Source organism: Watersipora subatra, chromosome 2 (genome assembly GCF_963576615.1).
Source record: "Watersipora subatra chromosome 2, tzWatSuba1.1, whole genome shotgun sequence".
NCBI lineage: Eukaryota > Metazoa > Bryozoa > Gymnolaemata > Cheilostomatida > Watersiporidae > Watersipora > Watersipora subatra.
In genome coordinates, this window is record NC_088709.1 from 195032 (window position 1) to 208396 (window position 13365).

The following is a 13365-nucleotide window of genomic DNA, read 5'->3' on the forward strand; positions in this document are numbered from 1 at the left end:
AAAAGATTACTAACTAACCAACTGGATTGCTCATAGCATCATATACCATTCTTGATACCAAATCGTTCATCAGTAGGAGTTGTTTCAACTTGTCACAAGTGAGACATCTACTGAAATGACAAACCTAGATGGTGACAGAAGCCCATAGAAATAAACGCTCGTTTTAACGAGTGTCTGTAATGACCTCACATTAATCTTGGCCAATCTTGTATGTTTAGCCTACAGCTAAAGCATCGCATCCATTTGTCACGTGTGTACGTCGTTGTTGTTTTAGGTCTTGCAAGGATATTTGGAGTTGCAAACAGGTTGCAGTGAAGCTTAACTGTTGGCATAGGCTACCACGTTCACACGATCACAAAGCACTTATCATGTCATCAGGGCATTCTAATGAGCAGCATTTAAAGACAAGCAAAGACATTCCCGTCAGAAAGGTAGTGGTTAATGACCCAAACCAACTTCCTATGGACTACGGCACAACTCCTGGCGGAACAATCTTTTCCACAACGCCTGGTGGTAAGAACTTTATTATTTTACTTTACCGCTTGTTGCTTGCGGAAAAAACATAATTGCTGCTTTTATGACCCTTAATGCAACTGAACAAACTTCTAGCTTGACATCCTAGCGTCACATATCCTACCGTTATATAAAAGTAGCCCTATAGTCTTAGACTTATGATATTCGCTTCTCTTTTCTTATGACTGGTTCTCAGTTTTGTTTTTAAAATTATTTTTTTCACTATACGTTTTTCACCATAGCTTTTCTTCTGGTTTACAAGCAGGCCTGCCAATCCAAGAGGGGGGCAATGCTTGAGATTTGGTTTTGGGGCAATTGATGTATCAATGATAGTAGCCTATATATAAAGTTGTGGAAATTGGGGCAAAAATATCACGCATTTCTCACTCATTTTCATTTTTTCTTTGATGTGCTTGCGTGAGTCTCACGCCCAATGCGTGAGAGTTGGCAGGCCTGTTTACAAGAAACCCAGTCTATATGCACTTCACTAAAATATAGCCACGTTTCCTTTGCAGCCATTCTGCCCCTTGCAACCCTAATAACGTGACACTACTAATAACACAAATTGTAAACAGACTATAGACCACGGGCTAGCCGGGTCACGCAAGATTTTCGCCACGCATATACAAAACAAAAACAACAGGGTAGACACACTTTTCGCGGTCTTCCGCACGAATATTCAAAAATACTAACAGATGTCAATTATATCGGCCAAACACAACCTACTAATGGATGAGCAACCTATTAATGTATCCGAATACCTCATATAAAATAAGCCAACCATGTTACATAATGGTTAATACCCACTTTTTCTCTGGAAATATGCCTGCCCGCGGTTTTTGGCCAAGAATAACCAGGGTTCATTATACACCAAAATGTTTCTCACGGGTTCCGGAGGTAGCCCGTACTGTAAATTAAGTTCGGGTGTCCGTATAAAGACCCGGCCTCAAATGAAGGCTACAATATAAGCCAATCACAACACAGTTCAACAACCATACAATACCCAGATGCTCGTCCGCTTGAATTTACCGCAAACTCTGTTTTGACCGCAGTTGAATTTGATTGGCTTAAAAATAGTTTATGTTTCGGTACGGGAGCAATAGACCCACCCGTTAATGCCAATATCGGGCTACCTCCGGAACCCGTGAGAAACATTTTGGTGTATAATGAACCCTGGTTATTCTTGGCCAAAAACCGCGGGCAGGCATATTTCCAGAGAAAAAGTGGGTATTAACCATTATGTAACATGGTTGGCTTATTTTATATGAGGTATTCGGATACATTAATAGGTTGCTCATCCATTAGTAGGTTGTGTTTGGCCGATTGAATTGACATCTGTTAGTATTTTTGAATATTCGTGCGGAAGACCGCAAAAAGTGTGTCTACCCTGTTGTTTTTGTTTTGTATGTGCGTGGCGAAAATTCTTGTGTGCGTGACTCGGCTAGCCCGTGCTATAGACAAGTACTAAAATGTTGTTCTTGATTTCTTTATGCATTTTGAAGTCATTGTTGTCAATATGCAGCTTTCAGCATAGTCATTTATCACATGGATAGGGGTTTGGGTAGCATATGATGCAATTTCTCTGAATACGTTTTCACCTATATACATGACAAAACAAAATACTACTGGCACATTGAGATACTTTTCCAAGACCTATGAGTCGGTGACCCATTGACCATTTATTCTTCATTTTTTGCCGTCATTCAGAGTGAGGCTTTCATAAGGGTAGGTGGCAGTTTCCACAAACGAGACAAAACATTCGGCAATAGTAAGGTGCTGCCATGGTATGACACTTTCGTTACATGTTAAACCATAACTGTCACGAACAACTTTTATCGTATTTACTAGGTAAACCAGACACGCTGATTCCGATTTTGTAATCAAAATAAAGATTAGGCCACTAACTTTCAGAGTAATGAAGGATTTTTTATAGCGTTTTAATATCGGTCTCGAAAACAACACGTTCAGCATAACAAGCTCCGCCCATAAATACGTGACGTAACCTAGCTTTTTAGGAACAGAAGTTACGTAGGTATGTTTAGACCGATTTAGAATAATAGAGATGGGTGTTTTAAAATCCATTAATATCTAAATTCAGCCTTAAAAATAATATCAGTCTTTTCAGAAAGGTAGATAAGCTATTTAGAATTGCATATTTAAAAAGTGCGATAACAACGCTAGCTTGTGATAAAACCGCGCTTTTTGAGCTCATTTTTCTCGGCTTCCAGCCCATTTAAACGTCATGTAGCAAGCTGCGAGCAATTTTAAATAGTTTATATCCCTTTCATAAAAAACTGAAATTATTTTACAGGCTGGATTTAGATAATAATGGGTTTTAAGACACCCATCTCTATTATTTTAAATCGGACTAAACATTCCGAACTTCCGTTTCTGAAAAAGCTAGGTTTCGTCACATATTTATGGGCGGACTTGTAATGCCGACTGTGTTGTTTTCGAAACGGACATTGAAACGCTTTAAAAAAGCCTAAATGACTTTGAAGGTTAGTGGACTAATCTTTATTTTGAGTACAAAATCGGAATCAGCGTGTCTGATTTACCTAGTAAATACGATAAAAGTTGTTCGTGACAGTTATGGTTTAAGAATTTTTAGTTTGGTAAATGATATACCAGTTATATAATATACTAGTCATATATGCTAGTCATATAATATGTTAGTCATATGATATAGGCTTCTAGTCATATGATATACTAGTCATACAATATACTAGTAATATATTATACTAGTCATATGATATGTTAGTCATATAATATGCTAGTCATATAATATACTAGTCATATAATATACTAGTCATATAATATACTAGTCATATAATATACTAGTCATATAATATGTTAGTCATATAATATGTTAGTCATATAATATAGGCTTCTAGTCATATGATATACTAGTCATACAATATACTAGTCATATAATATGCTAGTCATATAATATGCTAGTCATATAATATGCTAGTCAAATAATATACTAGTCATATAATATGTTAGTCGTATGTTATGTTAGTCGTATAATATGTTAGTCGTATAATATGTTAGTCATATAATATGTTAGTCATATAATATAGGCCTCTAGTCATATAATATACTAGTCCTATAATATACTAGTCATATAATATACTAGTCATATAATATGCTAGTCATATAATATACTAGTTATATAATATACTAGTTATATAAAATATTGCTCTTACAATATTTTGAAAGTTGACAGAGTTTATTACTACCCAGGTATTTAGTTTTGTTACCAAATCTAAATATTATCACGTAAAAATTGTCAAAAGTGTATTGCATTTTAGCAGACATCCATATTGCTCTACAAATGTATCTATTTCGGTCAGTGAGCAACTTTATCTATAGCAAATCTGCCTTCATACGGCCATTAATCACAGGGTTTGTACTTTGCCTATAATCTCCTTTCATGTTATACTCTTAGGTAAATGTACATGTAAGTCTAAGTGTGACTTGATACAATGAGCTCTAGTTAATGTGGGAAGTTCACCATGGCTATAGAAAATTTATATACATACTCCAAATTTTATTGTTGTATGCTGAGTTTTTTTCTACTAACAACATGAAAATAGTTGAAGCGATTTAAATGTTTTGTTCAAAAAATTTGTATCTAGTGGTCAAACCTTTACTGTATTGTGTTTCAAGATTTATCGCGCCTATTACCTTATCTAATTTCAATTTATTGCAAAAGGTCAAGGACGCTTATCACTATCTCTGTACAGTCAGTTATGTCAGCCCTAATACAGATGCTACCCTACCTACGAACATTCATGTTATGAATAATAGCCCTAATACAGACGCTACCCTACCTGCAAACATTCATGTTATGCACAATAGTACATACAAACGGTTTTCTGCACACAGATGCTACCCTATAACCCTTTACAACTATATTTAACAATGTTGCATTAAAGCTCATTGCACTCATTGATATGTTTGCTACAGTTTGCAGCCAAACTAGCTTTTTATGTGCAATACAAGAGGAGTTATGAGTTTATATAACCCCAATGATACTATCAAACGATATGCTATAAACTTGCCTGCTTATAAGTTATATAATAATCTATCAAACGATACAAATATATATTTAAGAGCCAGTGACATAAACAAACCATAATTATAATACATGCAAAAACAAAATTAACATTTTTGAAACCAAAATATTTGCATCGTTTGCTCGGCAGGTGCGTTATGATTGTTGCTTTTGTATGGTATGATCGTATCTTCTGGCTGTTCAATACTTTCTAGTTGTCTGCTGACCTCAACTCTTTGGCGCTGTTGAACTGGTCGATATTAGCATCCAAACAATATTTTAACAGAGCAAAACTTTTATGCTTTGCTATTTGAAAAACTTTTCCCGAAAATATTGATCAACTTTTAGGCTACCCTAGGACACTTATGTATTCGCGGCATCTAACTTTCGCGTTTTCGCGGTGTAATCCTCTCGCGAAAATTTAATGAGTGAAACTAAACTATCATAATGAACGAGCGAAAACGCGAAGTTAAATAGCTTTGTTCATTGATATCCACAATAAAATCGTAATATTAGAAATGCAGGCAACTTTCGTCTGTGGTTAGGACAAATGGGAAATTTCTGGTAAACTCATTATAGCTAATACACCAACTGAGCAGCATGGCAAAGCAATATCAGTTTAGTCACCGAATTTGTAACTGGTGAGGATGAAAGTCTGGTAGGTGAAGTCGTAAAATTGAAGAATAATTATTGCAGTGATGAATTTTATTACCATCCAAAAACAATATCAACCCTCATCAGGTCCAACCACATTATCTCTTTCACTGCCAATCATGTACAAATTCGTTACCGGCCTAGTGCCAGCCATTTTACCGAAATTGCCGATATTGCTTCATGATATGTATACAGTATTTTTCAAAGTCTACTTTAATTATCTGTATAATCACGAAAATCTAAGCTGGCTATTATGTCATCGACAACTAATTACCTGTTTTATGACTCGCGCGGGGTAGTTAATGAACTCACAGAAAAATGTTCGTTTTTAGATTAGAAATTCTCAAACAAAAGTTTAAAATTGCTTCGTTGTTTTAGGCTGATTTTATAGAGAAATCTTCGGACAACACAGTCAATTTCATAAAACACTTAAAGACCGTGGGTTATGTGGTCAACAAATAATAAAATCAGGTTACCAGACAATTACTGAGAAAGTCAGAAAATGCGTTTATGTCAGTGGCCCATAGAAAACGCATAAATGCGTTTATGGCAGCGTAAGGGTTATACAGTTTTGGTTGTGAAGTTGGTTGTTACCTAACTATTTTCTTCTTCTTGGAATTAGAGTGTGAAAGTCACGGCGGGAGGGACCTAGACGTCATTGATAGTCTAAGAAACATATGGCAGCAAGTGATCAAATTGAATTGTCGATCTCACCCACACATTTCAACCTGTGGTTTACAAATACGAACTATTCCCAAATTGAATTTTTTTCTTATTAGTGAACTGGACCTGAGGAATGTAATGTTTTTTCCACTGCATTTATTTTCACACCACTATATTTTCGCACTCATCAGAGCCACGAAATTAAGTTGCAGCGAAATTTTACTCTGTGTGCTACTCACGAAACTAAATACTAGCGAAATATAAGTGTCCTAGGGTATGCGCACTGTGCAAATTATAGTCATGGACAACTTCGAACGAACGAGCTTAACGAATTACTGTCTGGCATCTCGTTATCTCGTTAGTAAGTTTGGGAGCGTCTGTAGTATAGACTTGATACGGTATTCTAGTTGTCAACATCAACTTTAGACTACTACAGTCAACACTACTTTATATTACAGTCAACTCCTTTTGTAGACTACAGTCAACCTCTACTTTAGAGTGAACAGTCAACACAACTTTAGACTACTGTCAACACTACTTTAGACTACAGTCAACTCCTTTTGTAGACTACAGTCAACTCCTTTTGTAGACTACAGTCAACACTATACTTTAAACCACAGTGAACACTTTACTTTAGACTACAGTCAACCCCTTTTGTAGACTATTGTCAACACTATACTTTAGACCACAGTGAACACTTTACTTTAGACCACAGTGAACACTATACTTTAGACCACAGTGAACACTTTACTTTAGACTACAGTCAACCCCTTTTGTAGACTATTGTCAACACTATACTTTAGACCACAGTGAACACTTTACTTTAGACTACAGTCAAACCTATTCATATCAAGCTCACTTATTCCAAGATCAGCTTGAATCTTAAAGGTTGACTTGCAACAGAATTCGCATTACAGCTATTTGGTACCAAAAGATTCACCATGTCTTACTCTGCTGTGGTGGAGGTGCAAAATATGTGGAAATGTGATTACAAGCTCTTAAAAGCTCAAAAACGAGCAGTTCATCGCAGCCATCACGAAAACGCCATAGGTTGGAATCCCTTTCCAAAACAGCTCAAATGGCACGTAATTGAACACGATGGCTTCTGTTTACACTTTTATGCAACCTCATTCGTCGAAATATTTTCACAAATATACTTCACGCATTTGATAAAACCATGTCTATTGTCCTTACGCGTCTATTTCATCGTCATTGTAATGCTGTAATTTTGAGCATTGACATCTCAAAACCTACTTTAAAAAATTGGTTTTAGTTTTTTACCTTAGCTTGAAGAATTTCACATCATCCATCCACTGATAAACATGAGCAGCCTGTTGGTCACCTGTGATAGTCGAAAAATGGTGCAGAAATTGTTTGCGCTGTTTGTCGGGAAGTATGGGTCACATGATCAGATTACAACTAGACGATTAGACCAAGCTGAAACAAAACTGTAAAGTAGCGAGCATCTATATTTGTTACGGGCTTTCCGGTAGAACCCGAAGTGTTTGTCATAAACTAGTGCTACGAGACGTTTTATATCGAGCCTTTTATTGGCTTTCCAATTCACGTGATAACATTACGTGTGAAAACAATAACCAAAATGTTTGAGAACGTCATCGAAATGAAGAAATTCCACACTACGGCGTTTTTGTGATGGCTGCGATTAACTGTTCATTTTTTAGCTTGTAATCATATTTCCACATATTTTGCACCTACAACACAGCAGAGTAAGACATGTTGAATCTTTTGATACCAAATAACTGTAATGTGAATTTTGTTGCAAGTAAAGCTTCAAAGGTTGGTTCAATGGTAGAAGCAGTGATAAAGATATGTGGTGTAGGATTCTCTTACCTAGACTAAGGGAATTTCCAATTAATTTAGGTTTTACAGCATTTAGTGTATTTTTTAGGTTTTACTTTGTTTTATAAAGTGCAATGTTTTGAGAAACTTAACATCGTATGTTAGAAGTAACTAACAGTGTGTCTAAAGTCAATTATTTTTGCTCAATCTTTCATTATGATATGGATAATTGATATTTTGAGCTGATCACATGGAGATTTGATTGTATTATTCATATTGCCAGCCGCTTCATGCATAAATTCGAGTAGTGCACTCCAATCATGGTTTACAACTATCATATACCCTCTAGTAAATGATCTCATTAGTACCTAAGCTCTTAAGTACCTAAGCTCTTAAGTACCTACGACAGGTGACACTGCGACAGGTGACACTGCGACAGGTGACACTGCGACAGGTGACACTGCGACAGGTGACACTGCGACAGGTGACACTGCGACAGGTGACACTGCGACAGGTGACACTGCGACAGGTGACACCTACATGAGAATCCTTGTAATCTCTGGTTGAAGTACTTGTTCAGTATACCCTCCAGATAAGACCCACTCGGTGATTATTTCAACATTATATATCAATGAGTGAGAGAGACTGAACTCTGACCATCCTCCTGGTAGAAGTCGTGTGCTCCTGTTGTTGTTGTAGGCGAGGTTATGTATTCCTAGTTATAATGTGCATGTGATTGACAGGCACAAGGATTGTTTATGAAAGAAAGTTTCTCTTGCAATGTCGCAATTCTCCACACTCGATGAGTCCTCCATGCAATCTGCCGACAATCCCTGGTGTAACGGAGCCTGAGGAAAGGGCGGGTGAGAAGATGAGCTCGGTAGCAGAGGAATCTGCACGAGTCATGACTCCGAAAGAGAATATTGCACCCGCTGATGTCAGAAGTGAGTACAAGTTCTTCTAGCAGCTCCTGTTGTTCTTTTAACAGCTGGCTGCCTGACGTCTTCCAACAATAACCGATAGTCACTCTCTTTTTATAGTTACCAGTTACTCAGTAATATAGCTGGTGGTCGATCCTGATAGCTAGCAACTTTCAGCTGTCCACTGATAACTGTCAGTAACTGTCTACTAGCAACAAGCAATCACTTTCTAATCACTGATCACTGATTGAAGACCACAGTCCATCAGTTTACTAATAATTATCATCTATAATTGACACTCTCTCTCTACTTAATATAATATTATTCAGGGAGTATGTTGCATCAGCTCACGTAATAGTTAGTCTTGTCATTGCCATAAACACGGTGGAATAAGGGATCATGGGAGATTGTTGACAATACCGACAATGTATGTACTTATAATATTTACACAGTACATACACGTAGAACACTTACATGTAGAATACATACACGCAGAATACATACACGCATAATATATACACATAGAGTATATACATAAAGAATACATACACGCAGAGTACATACACGACAACTACTTACACGCAGAATACATACATGTAGAGTGCATACTCTGTGCAGTGATTACATGTGGAGTACTTATTCTGTCAGTACTCTGTATTCTGTACTCAGTACTCTGTATTTGGTCTTGGCTGGCTGCCATCAAGAGAGAATCTCTGTATTCTGTCTTAGCTGGCTGCCATCAAGAGAGCATCTCTGTATTCTGTCTTAGCTGGCTGACATCAAGAGAGAATCTCTGTATTCTGTCTTAGCTGGCGGACATCAAGAGAGAATCTCTGTATTCTGTCTTAGCTGGCTGACACCAAGAGAGAATCTCTGTATTCTGTCTTAGCTGGCTGACATCAAGAGAGAATCGCTGTATTCTGTCTTAGCTGGCTGACACCAAGAGAGAATCTCTGTATTCTGTCTTAGCTGGCTGACACCAAGAGAGAATCTCTGTATTCTGTCTTAGCTGGCTGACATCAAGAGGGAATCTCTGTATTCTGTCTTAGCTGGCTGACATCAAGAAAGAATCTCTGTATTCTGTCTTAGCTGGCTGCCATTAAGAGAGTATCTCTGTATTCTATTTTAGTTGGCTGACATCAAGAGAGAATCTCTGTATTCCGTCTTAGCTGGCGGCGGACATCAAGAGAGAATCTCTGTATTCTGTTTTAGCTGGCTGACATCAAGAGAGAATCTCTGTATTCTGTCTTAGCTGGCTGACATCAAGAGAAAATCTCTGTATTCTGTCTTAGCTGGCTGACATCAAGAGAGAATCTCTGTATTCTGTCTTAGCTGGCTGACATCAAGAGAAAATCTCTGTATTCTGTCTTAGCTGGCTGACATCAAGAAAGAATCTCTGTATTCTGTCTTAGCTGGCTGACACCAAGAGAGAATCTCTGTATTCTGTCTTAGCTGGCTGACACCAAGAGAGAATCTCTGTATTCTGTCTTAGCTGGCTGACATCAAGAGGGAATCGCTGTATTCTGTCTTAGCTGGCTGACATCAAGAGAGAATCTCTGTATTCTGTCTTAGCTGGCTGACATCAAGAGAAAATCTCTGTATTCTGTCTTAGCTGGCTGACATCAAGAGAAAATCTCTGTATTCTGTCTTAGCTGGCTGACATCAAGAAAGAACCTCTGTATTCTGTCTTAGCTGGCTGACACCAAGAGAGAATCTCTGTATTCTGTCTTAGCTGGCTGACACCAAGAGAGAATCTCTGTATTCTGTCTTAGCTGGCTGACATCAAGAGGGAATCTCTGTATTCTGTCTTAGCTGGCTGACATCAAGAAAGAATCTCTGTATTCTGTCTTAGCTGGCTGCCATTAAGAGAGTATCTCTGTATTCTATTTTAGTTGGCTGACATCAAGAGAGAATCTCTGTATTCCGTCTTAGCTGGCGGCGGACATCAAGAGAGAATCTCTGTATTCTGTTTTAGCTGGCTGACATCAAGAGAGAATCTCTGTATTCTGTCTTAGCTGGCTGACATCAAGAGAAAATCTCTGTATTCTGTCTTAGCTGGCTGACATCAAGAGAGAATCTCTGTATTCTGTCTTAGCTGGCTGACATCAAGAGAAAATCTCTGTATTCTGTCTTAGCTGGCTGACATCAAGAAAGAATCTCTGTATTCTGTCTTAGCTGGCTGACACCAAGAGAGAATCTCTGTATTCTGTCTTAGCTGGCTGACACCAAGAGAGAATCTCTGTATTCTGTCTTAGCTGGCTGACATCAAGAGGGAATCGCTGTATTCTGTCTTAGCTGGCTGACATCAAGAGAGAATCTCTGTATTCTGTCTTAGCTGGCTGACATCAAGAGAAAATCTCTGTATTCTGTCTTAGCTGGCTGACATCAAGAGAAAATCTCTGTATTCTGTCTTAGCTGGCTGACATCAAGAAAGAATCTCTGTATTCTGTCTTAGCTGGCTGACACCAAGAGAGAATCTCTGTATTCTGTCTTAGCTGGCTGACACCAAGAGAGAATCTCTGTATTCTGTCTTAGCTGGCTGACATCAAAAGGGAATCGCTGTATTCTGTCTTAGCTGGCTGACATCAAGAGAGAATCTCTGTATTCTGTCTTAGCTGGCTGACATCAAGAGAAAATCTCTGTATTCTGTCTTAGCTGGCTGACATCAAGAGAGAATCTCTGTATTCTGTCTTAGCTGGCTGACATCAAGAGAAAATCTCTGTATTCTGTCTTAGCTGGCTGACATCGAGAGAATCTCTGTATTCTGTCTTAGCTGGCTGACATCAAGAAAGAATCTCTGTATTCTGTCTTAGCTGGCTGACACCAAGAGAGAATCTCTGTATTCTGTCTTAGCTGGCTGACATCAAGAGGGAATCGCTGTATTCTGTCTTAGCTGGCTGACATCAAGAGAGAATCTCTGTATTCTGTCTTAGCTGGCTGACATCAAGAGAAAATCTCTGTATTCTGTCTTAGCTGGCTGACATCAAGAGAGAATCTCTGTATTCTGTCTTAGCTGGCTGACATCAAGAGAAAATCTCTGTATTCTGTCTTAGCTGGCTGACATCGAGAGAATCTCTGTATTCTGTCTTAGCTGGCTGACATCAAGAAAGAATCTCTGTATTCTGTCTTAGCTGGCTGACGCCAAGAGAGAATCTCTGTATTCTGTCTTAGCTGGCTGACATCAAGAGGGAATCTCTGTATTCTGTCTTAGCTGGCTGACATCAAGAGGGAATCTCTGTATTCTGTTTTAGTTGGCTGACATCAAGAGAGAATCTCTGTATTATGTCTTAGTTGGCTGACATCAACGTAGAAACTCTGTAAATTTTCATAACTTGTCTTTTACATCATGTTGAGCAAGATCTTTTACAAGAGATCCACATGCGGTCTTTTGTAGAAGTAGAGCAGCTCATATAGAATAGTTTTGTTGTATTTCTAATGCCACCCATTCCGGTTATGATTGCCGGGGCCTATCATATATTTGTTTTTTGACACTAACATCTAGTTACACATTGCTTGCTGCCTGACTTTCCACTGCTGCCTGTCACCTTGCTGGTTGTCACACTTGCCTGTCACACTTTACTGCTGCCTGTCACACTTTACTGCTGCCTGTCACACTTTACTGCTGAATGTCACCTTGCCGCCTGTCACACTTTCCCCTGCCGCCTGTCATATTTTCCCTGTCGCCTGTCACACTTTCACCCGCCGCCTGTCACCTAGCTTGTTTTTAGAATTTCTACTTATAATTATGATGCTCATGCGATTGCCACAGCACTGGTAACAAAGTTTTTCACTTACAGAGTCACAAGAAAGATCTGATGGGATGTTTGATATGGACATGTAAAGCAGGCCTCATATTTTATGAACATTTGTGTGAAGCGTGTCCAAATTACTTCACTTCTGAAGCATATATGAACAGGTCGTAGTACCAGCCTTTTGAGCTGGGCCATGGCTAGGGTTTTACCAATGTGTAGGTCTGTGGTGATGAAGTTTTCAATTATACTCAGGCCCTCCACTGTGCAGAGAGTTAATTTCTTTTCTTATGCATATATTCCTAATTTGTTCTATAATCTACTCGGAATGAGTATCAACTGTACCATTGAATTGTACCTTTGTTTGAAATTTTTAGATTTATATGGCAATACAAGTTCATGTGGCTTTAGTGTTCTTCTTATATATAAATTGGTGGTTCTAGCAGAGGGACAGGTTGAGAAATCAGCCCAGCTAAATAGAGTTAATACAGCCAGACTTGTAGGAAACCACAAAAGCTAATGTGTTCACGTTAACCATATGGCTGGCATTGAAGCCATGCAATGCACAAATGTATTAAAAACTATACAAGAGATGTTGACAAATTGGGACATATGAAATAAGGCATCTCAGAGGTTCCTATCTGCAGGCTTCTTGTAAGGGAAATCAATGTAATCAAATATGTCCTCCTCACAACTCACAGGCAGCGCCTCTCCTGGGTCACCTAACATAAAACAAATATTGTGAGACAATTTTAACACTATAATAGCAAAGCGTATGAACAAGTGGACAGATGATACAGAGTAGCGGACAACACTCGACAGCTCAAAGAGTAGACAATACTAGTCAGTTAATACTAACAGACTATAGAATAATATGGTATATGATAGTATCTTAGAAATAACAGGATGAGTATGTATGTAGTAACCTAGAGACTATAGAATAATATGGTATATGATAGTATCTTAGAAATAACAGGATGAGTATGTATGTAGTAACCTAGAGACT

At 38.2% G+C, this 13365-nt stretch overlaps 2 protein-coding genes across 2 annotated transcripts in view; one reads left to right on the forward strand and one right to left on the reverse strand.

The window, feature by feature from the left end:
• Window positions 1-247: 247 nt before the first annotated feature.
• Window positions 248-12769, forward strand: LOC137388889 (eukaryotic translation initiation factor 4E-binding protein 2-like). Its single transcript, XM_068075370.1, has 3 exons — window positions 248-513; window positions 8434-8634; window positions 12408-12769. The coding sequence occupies exons 1-3, from the start codon at window positions 369-371 to the stop codon at window positions 12449-12451; spliced, it is 390 nt and encodes a 129-aa protein (XP_067931471.1). The 5' UTR covers window positions 248-368; the 3' UTR covers window positions 12452-12769.
• A 120-nt stretch (window positions 12770-12889) lies between these two features.
• LOC137388888 (DNA polymerase beta-like) overlaps window positions 12890-13365 on the reverse strand; it is a 48879-nt gene continuing 48403 nt past the window's right edge. The window contains exon 10 of the mRNA XM_068075369.1: window positions 12890-13081. Coding sequence (XP_067931470.1) covers window positions 12987-13081 — 95 coding nt within the window. The 3' untranslated portion in view covers window positions 12890-12986. The remainder of the gene's footprint in view (window positions 13082-13365) is intronic.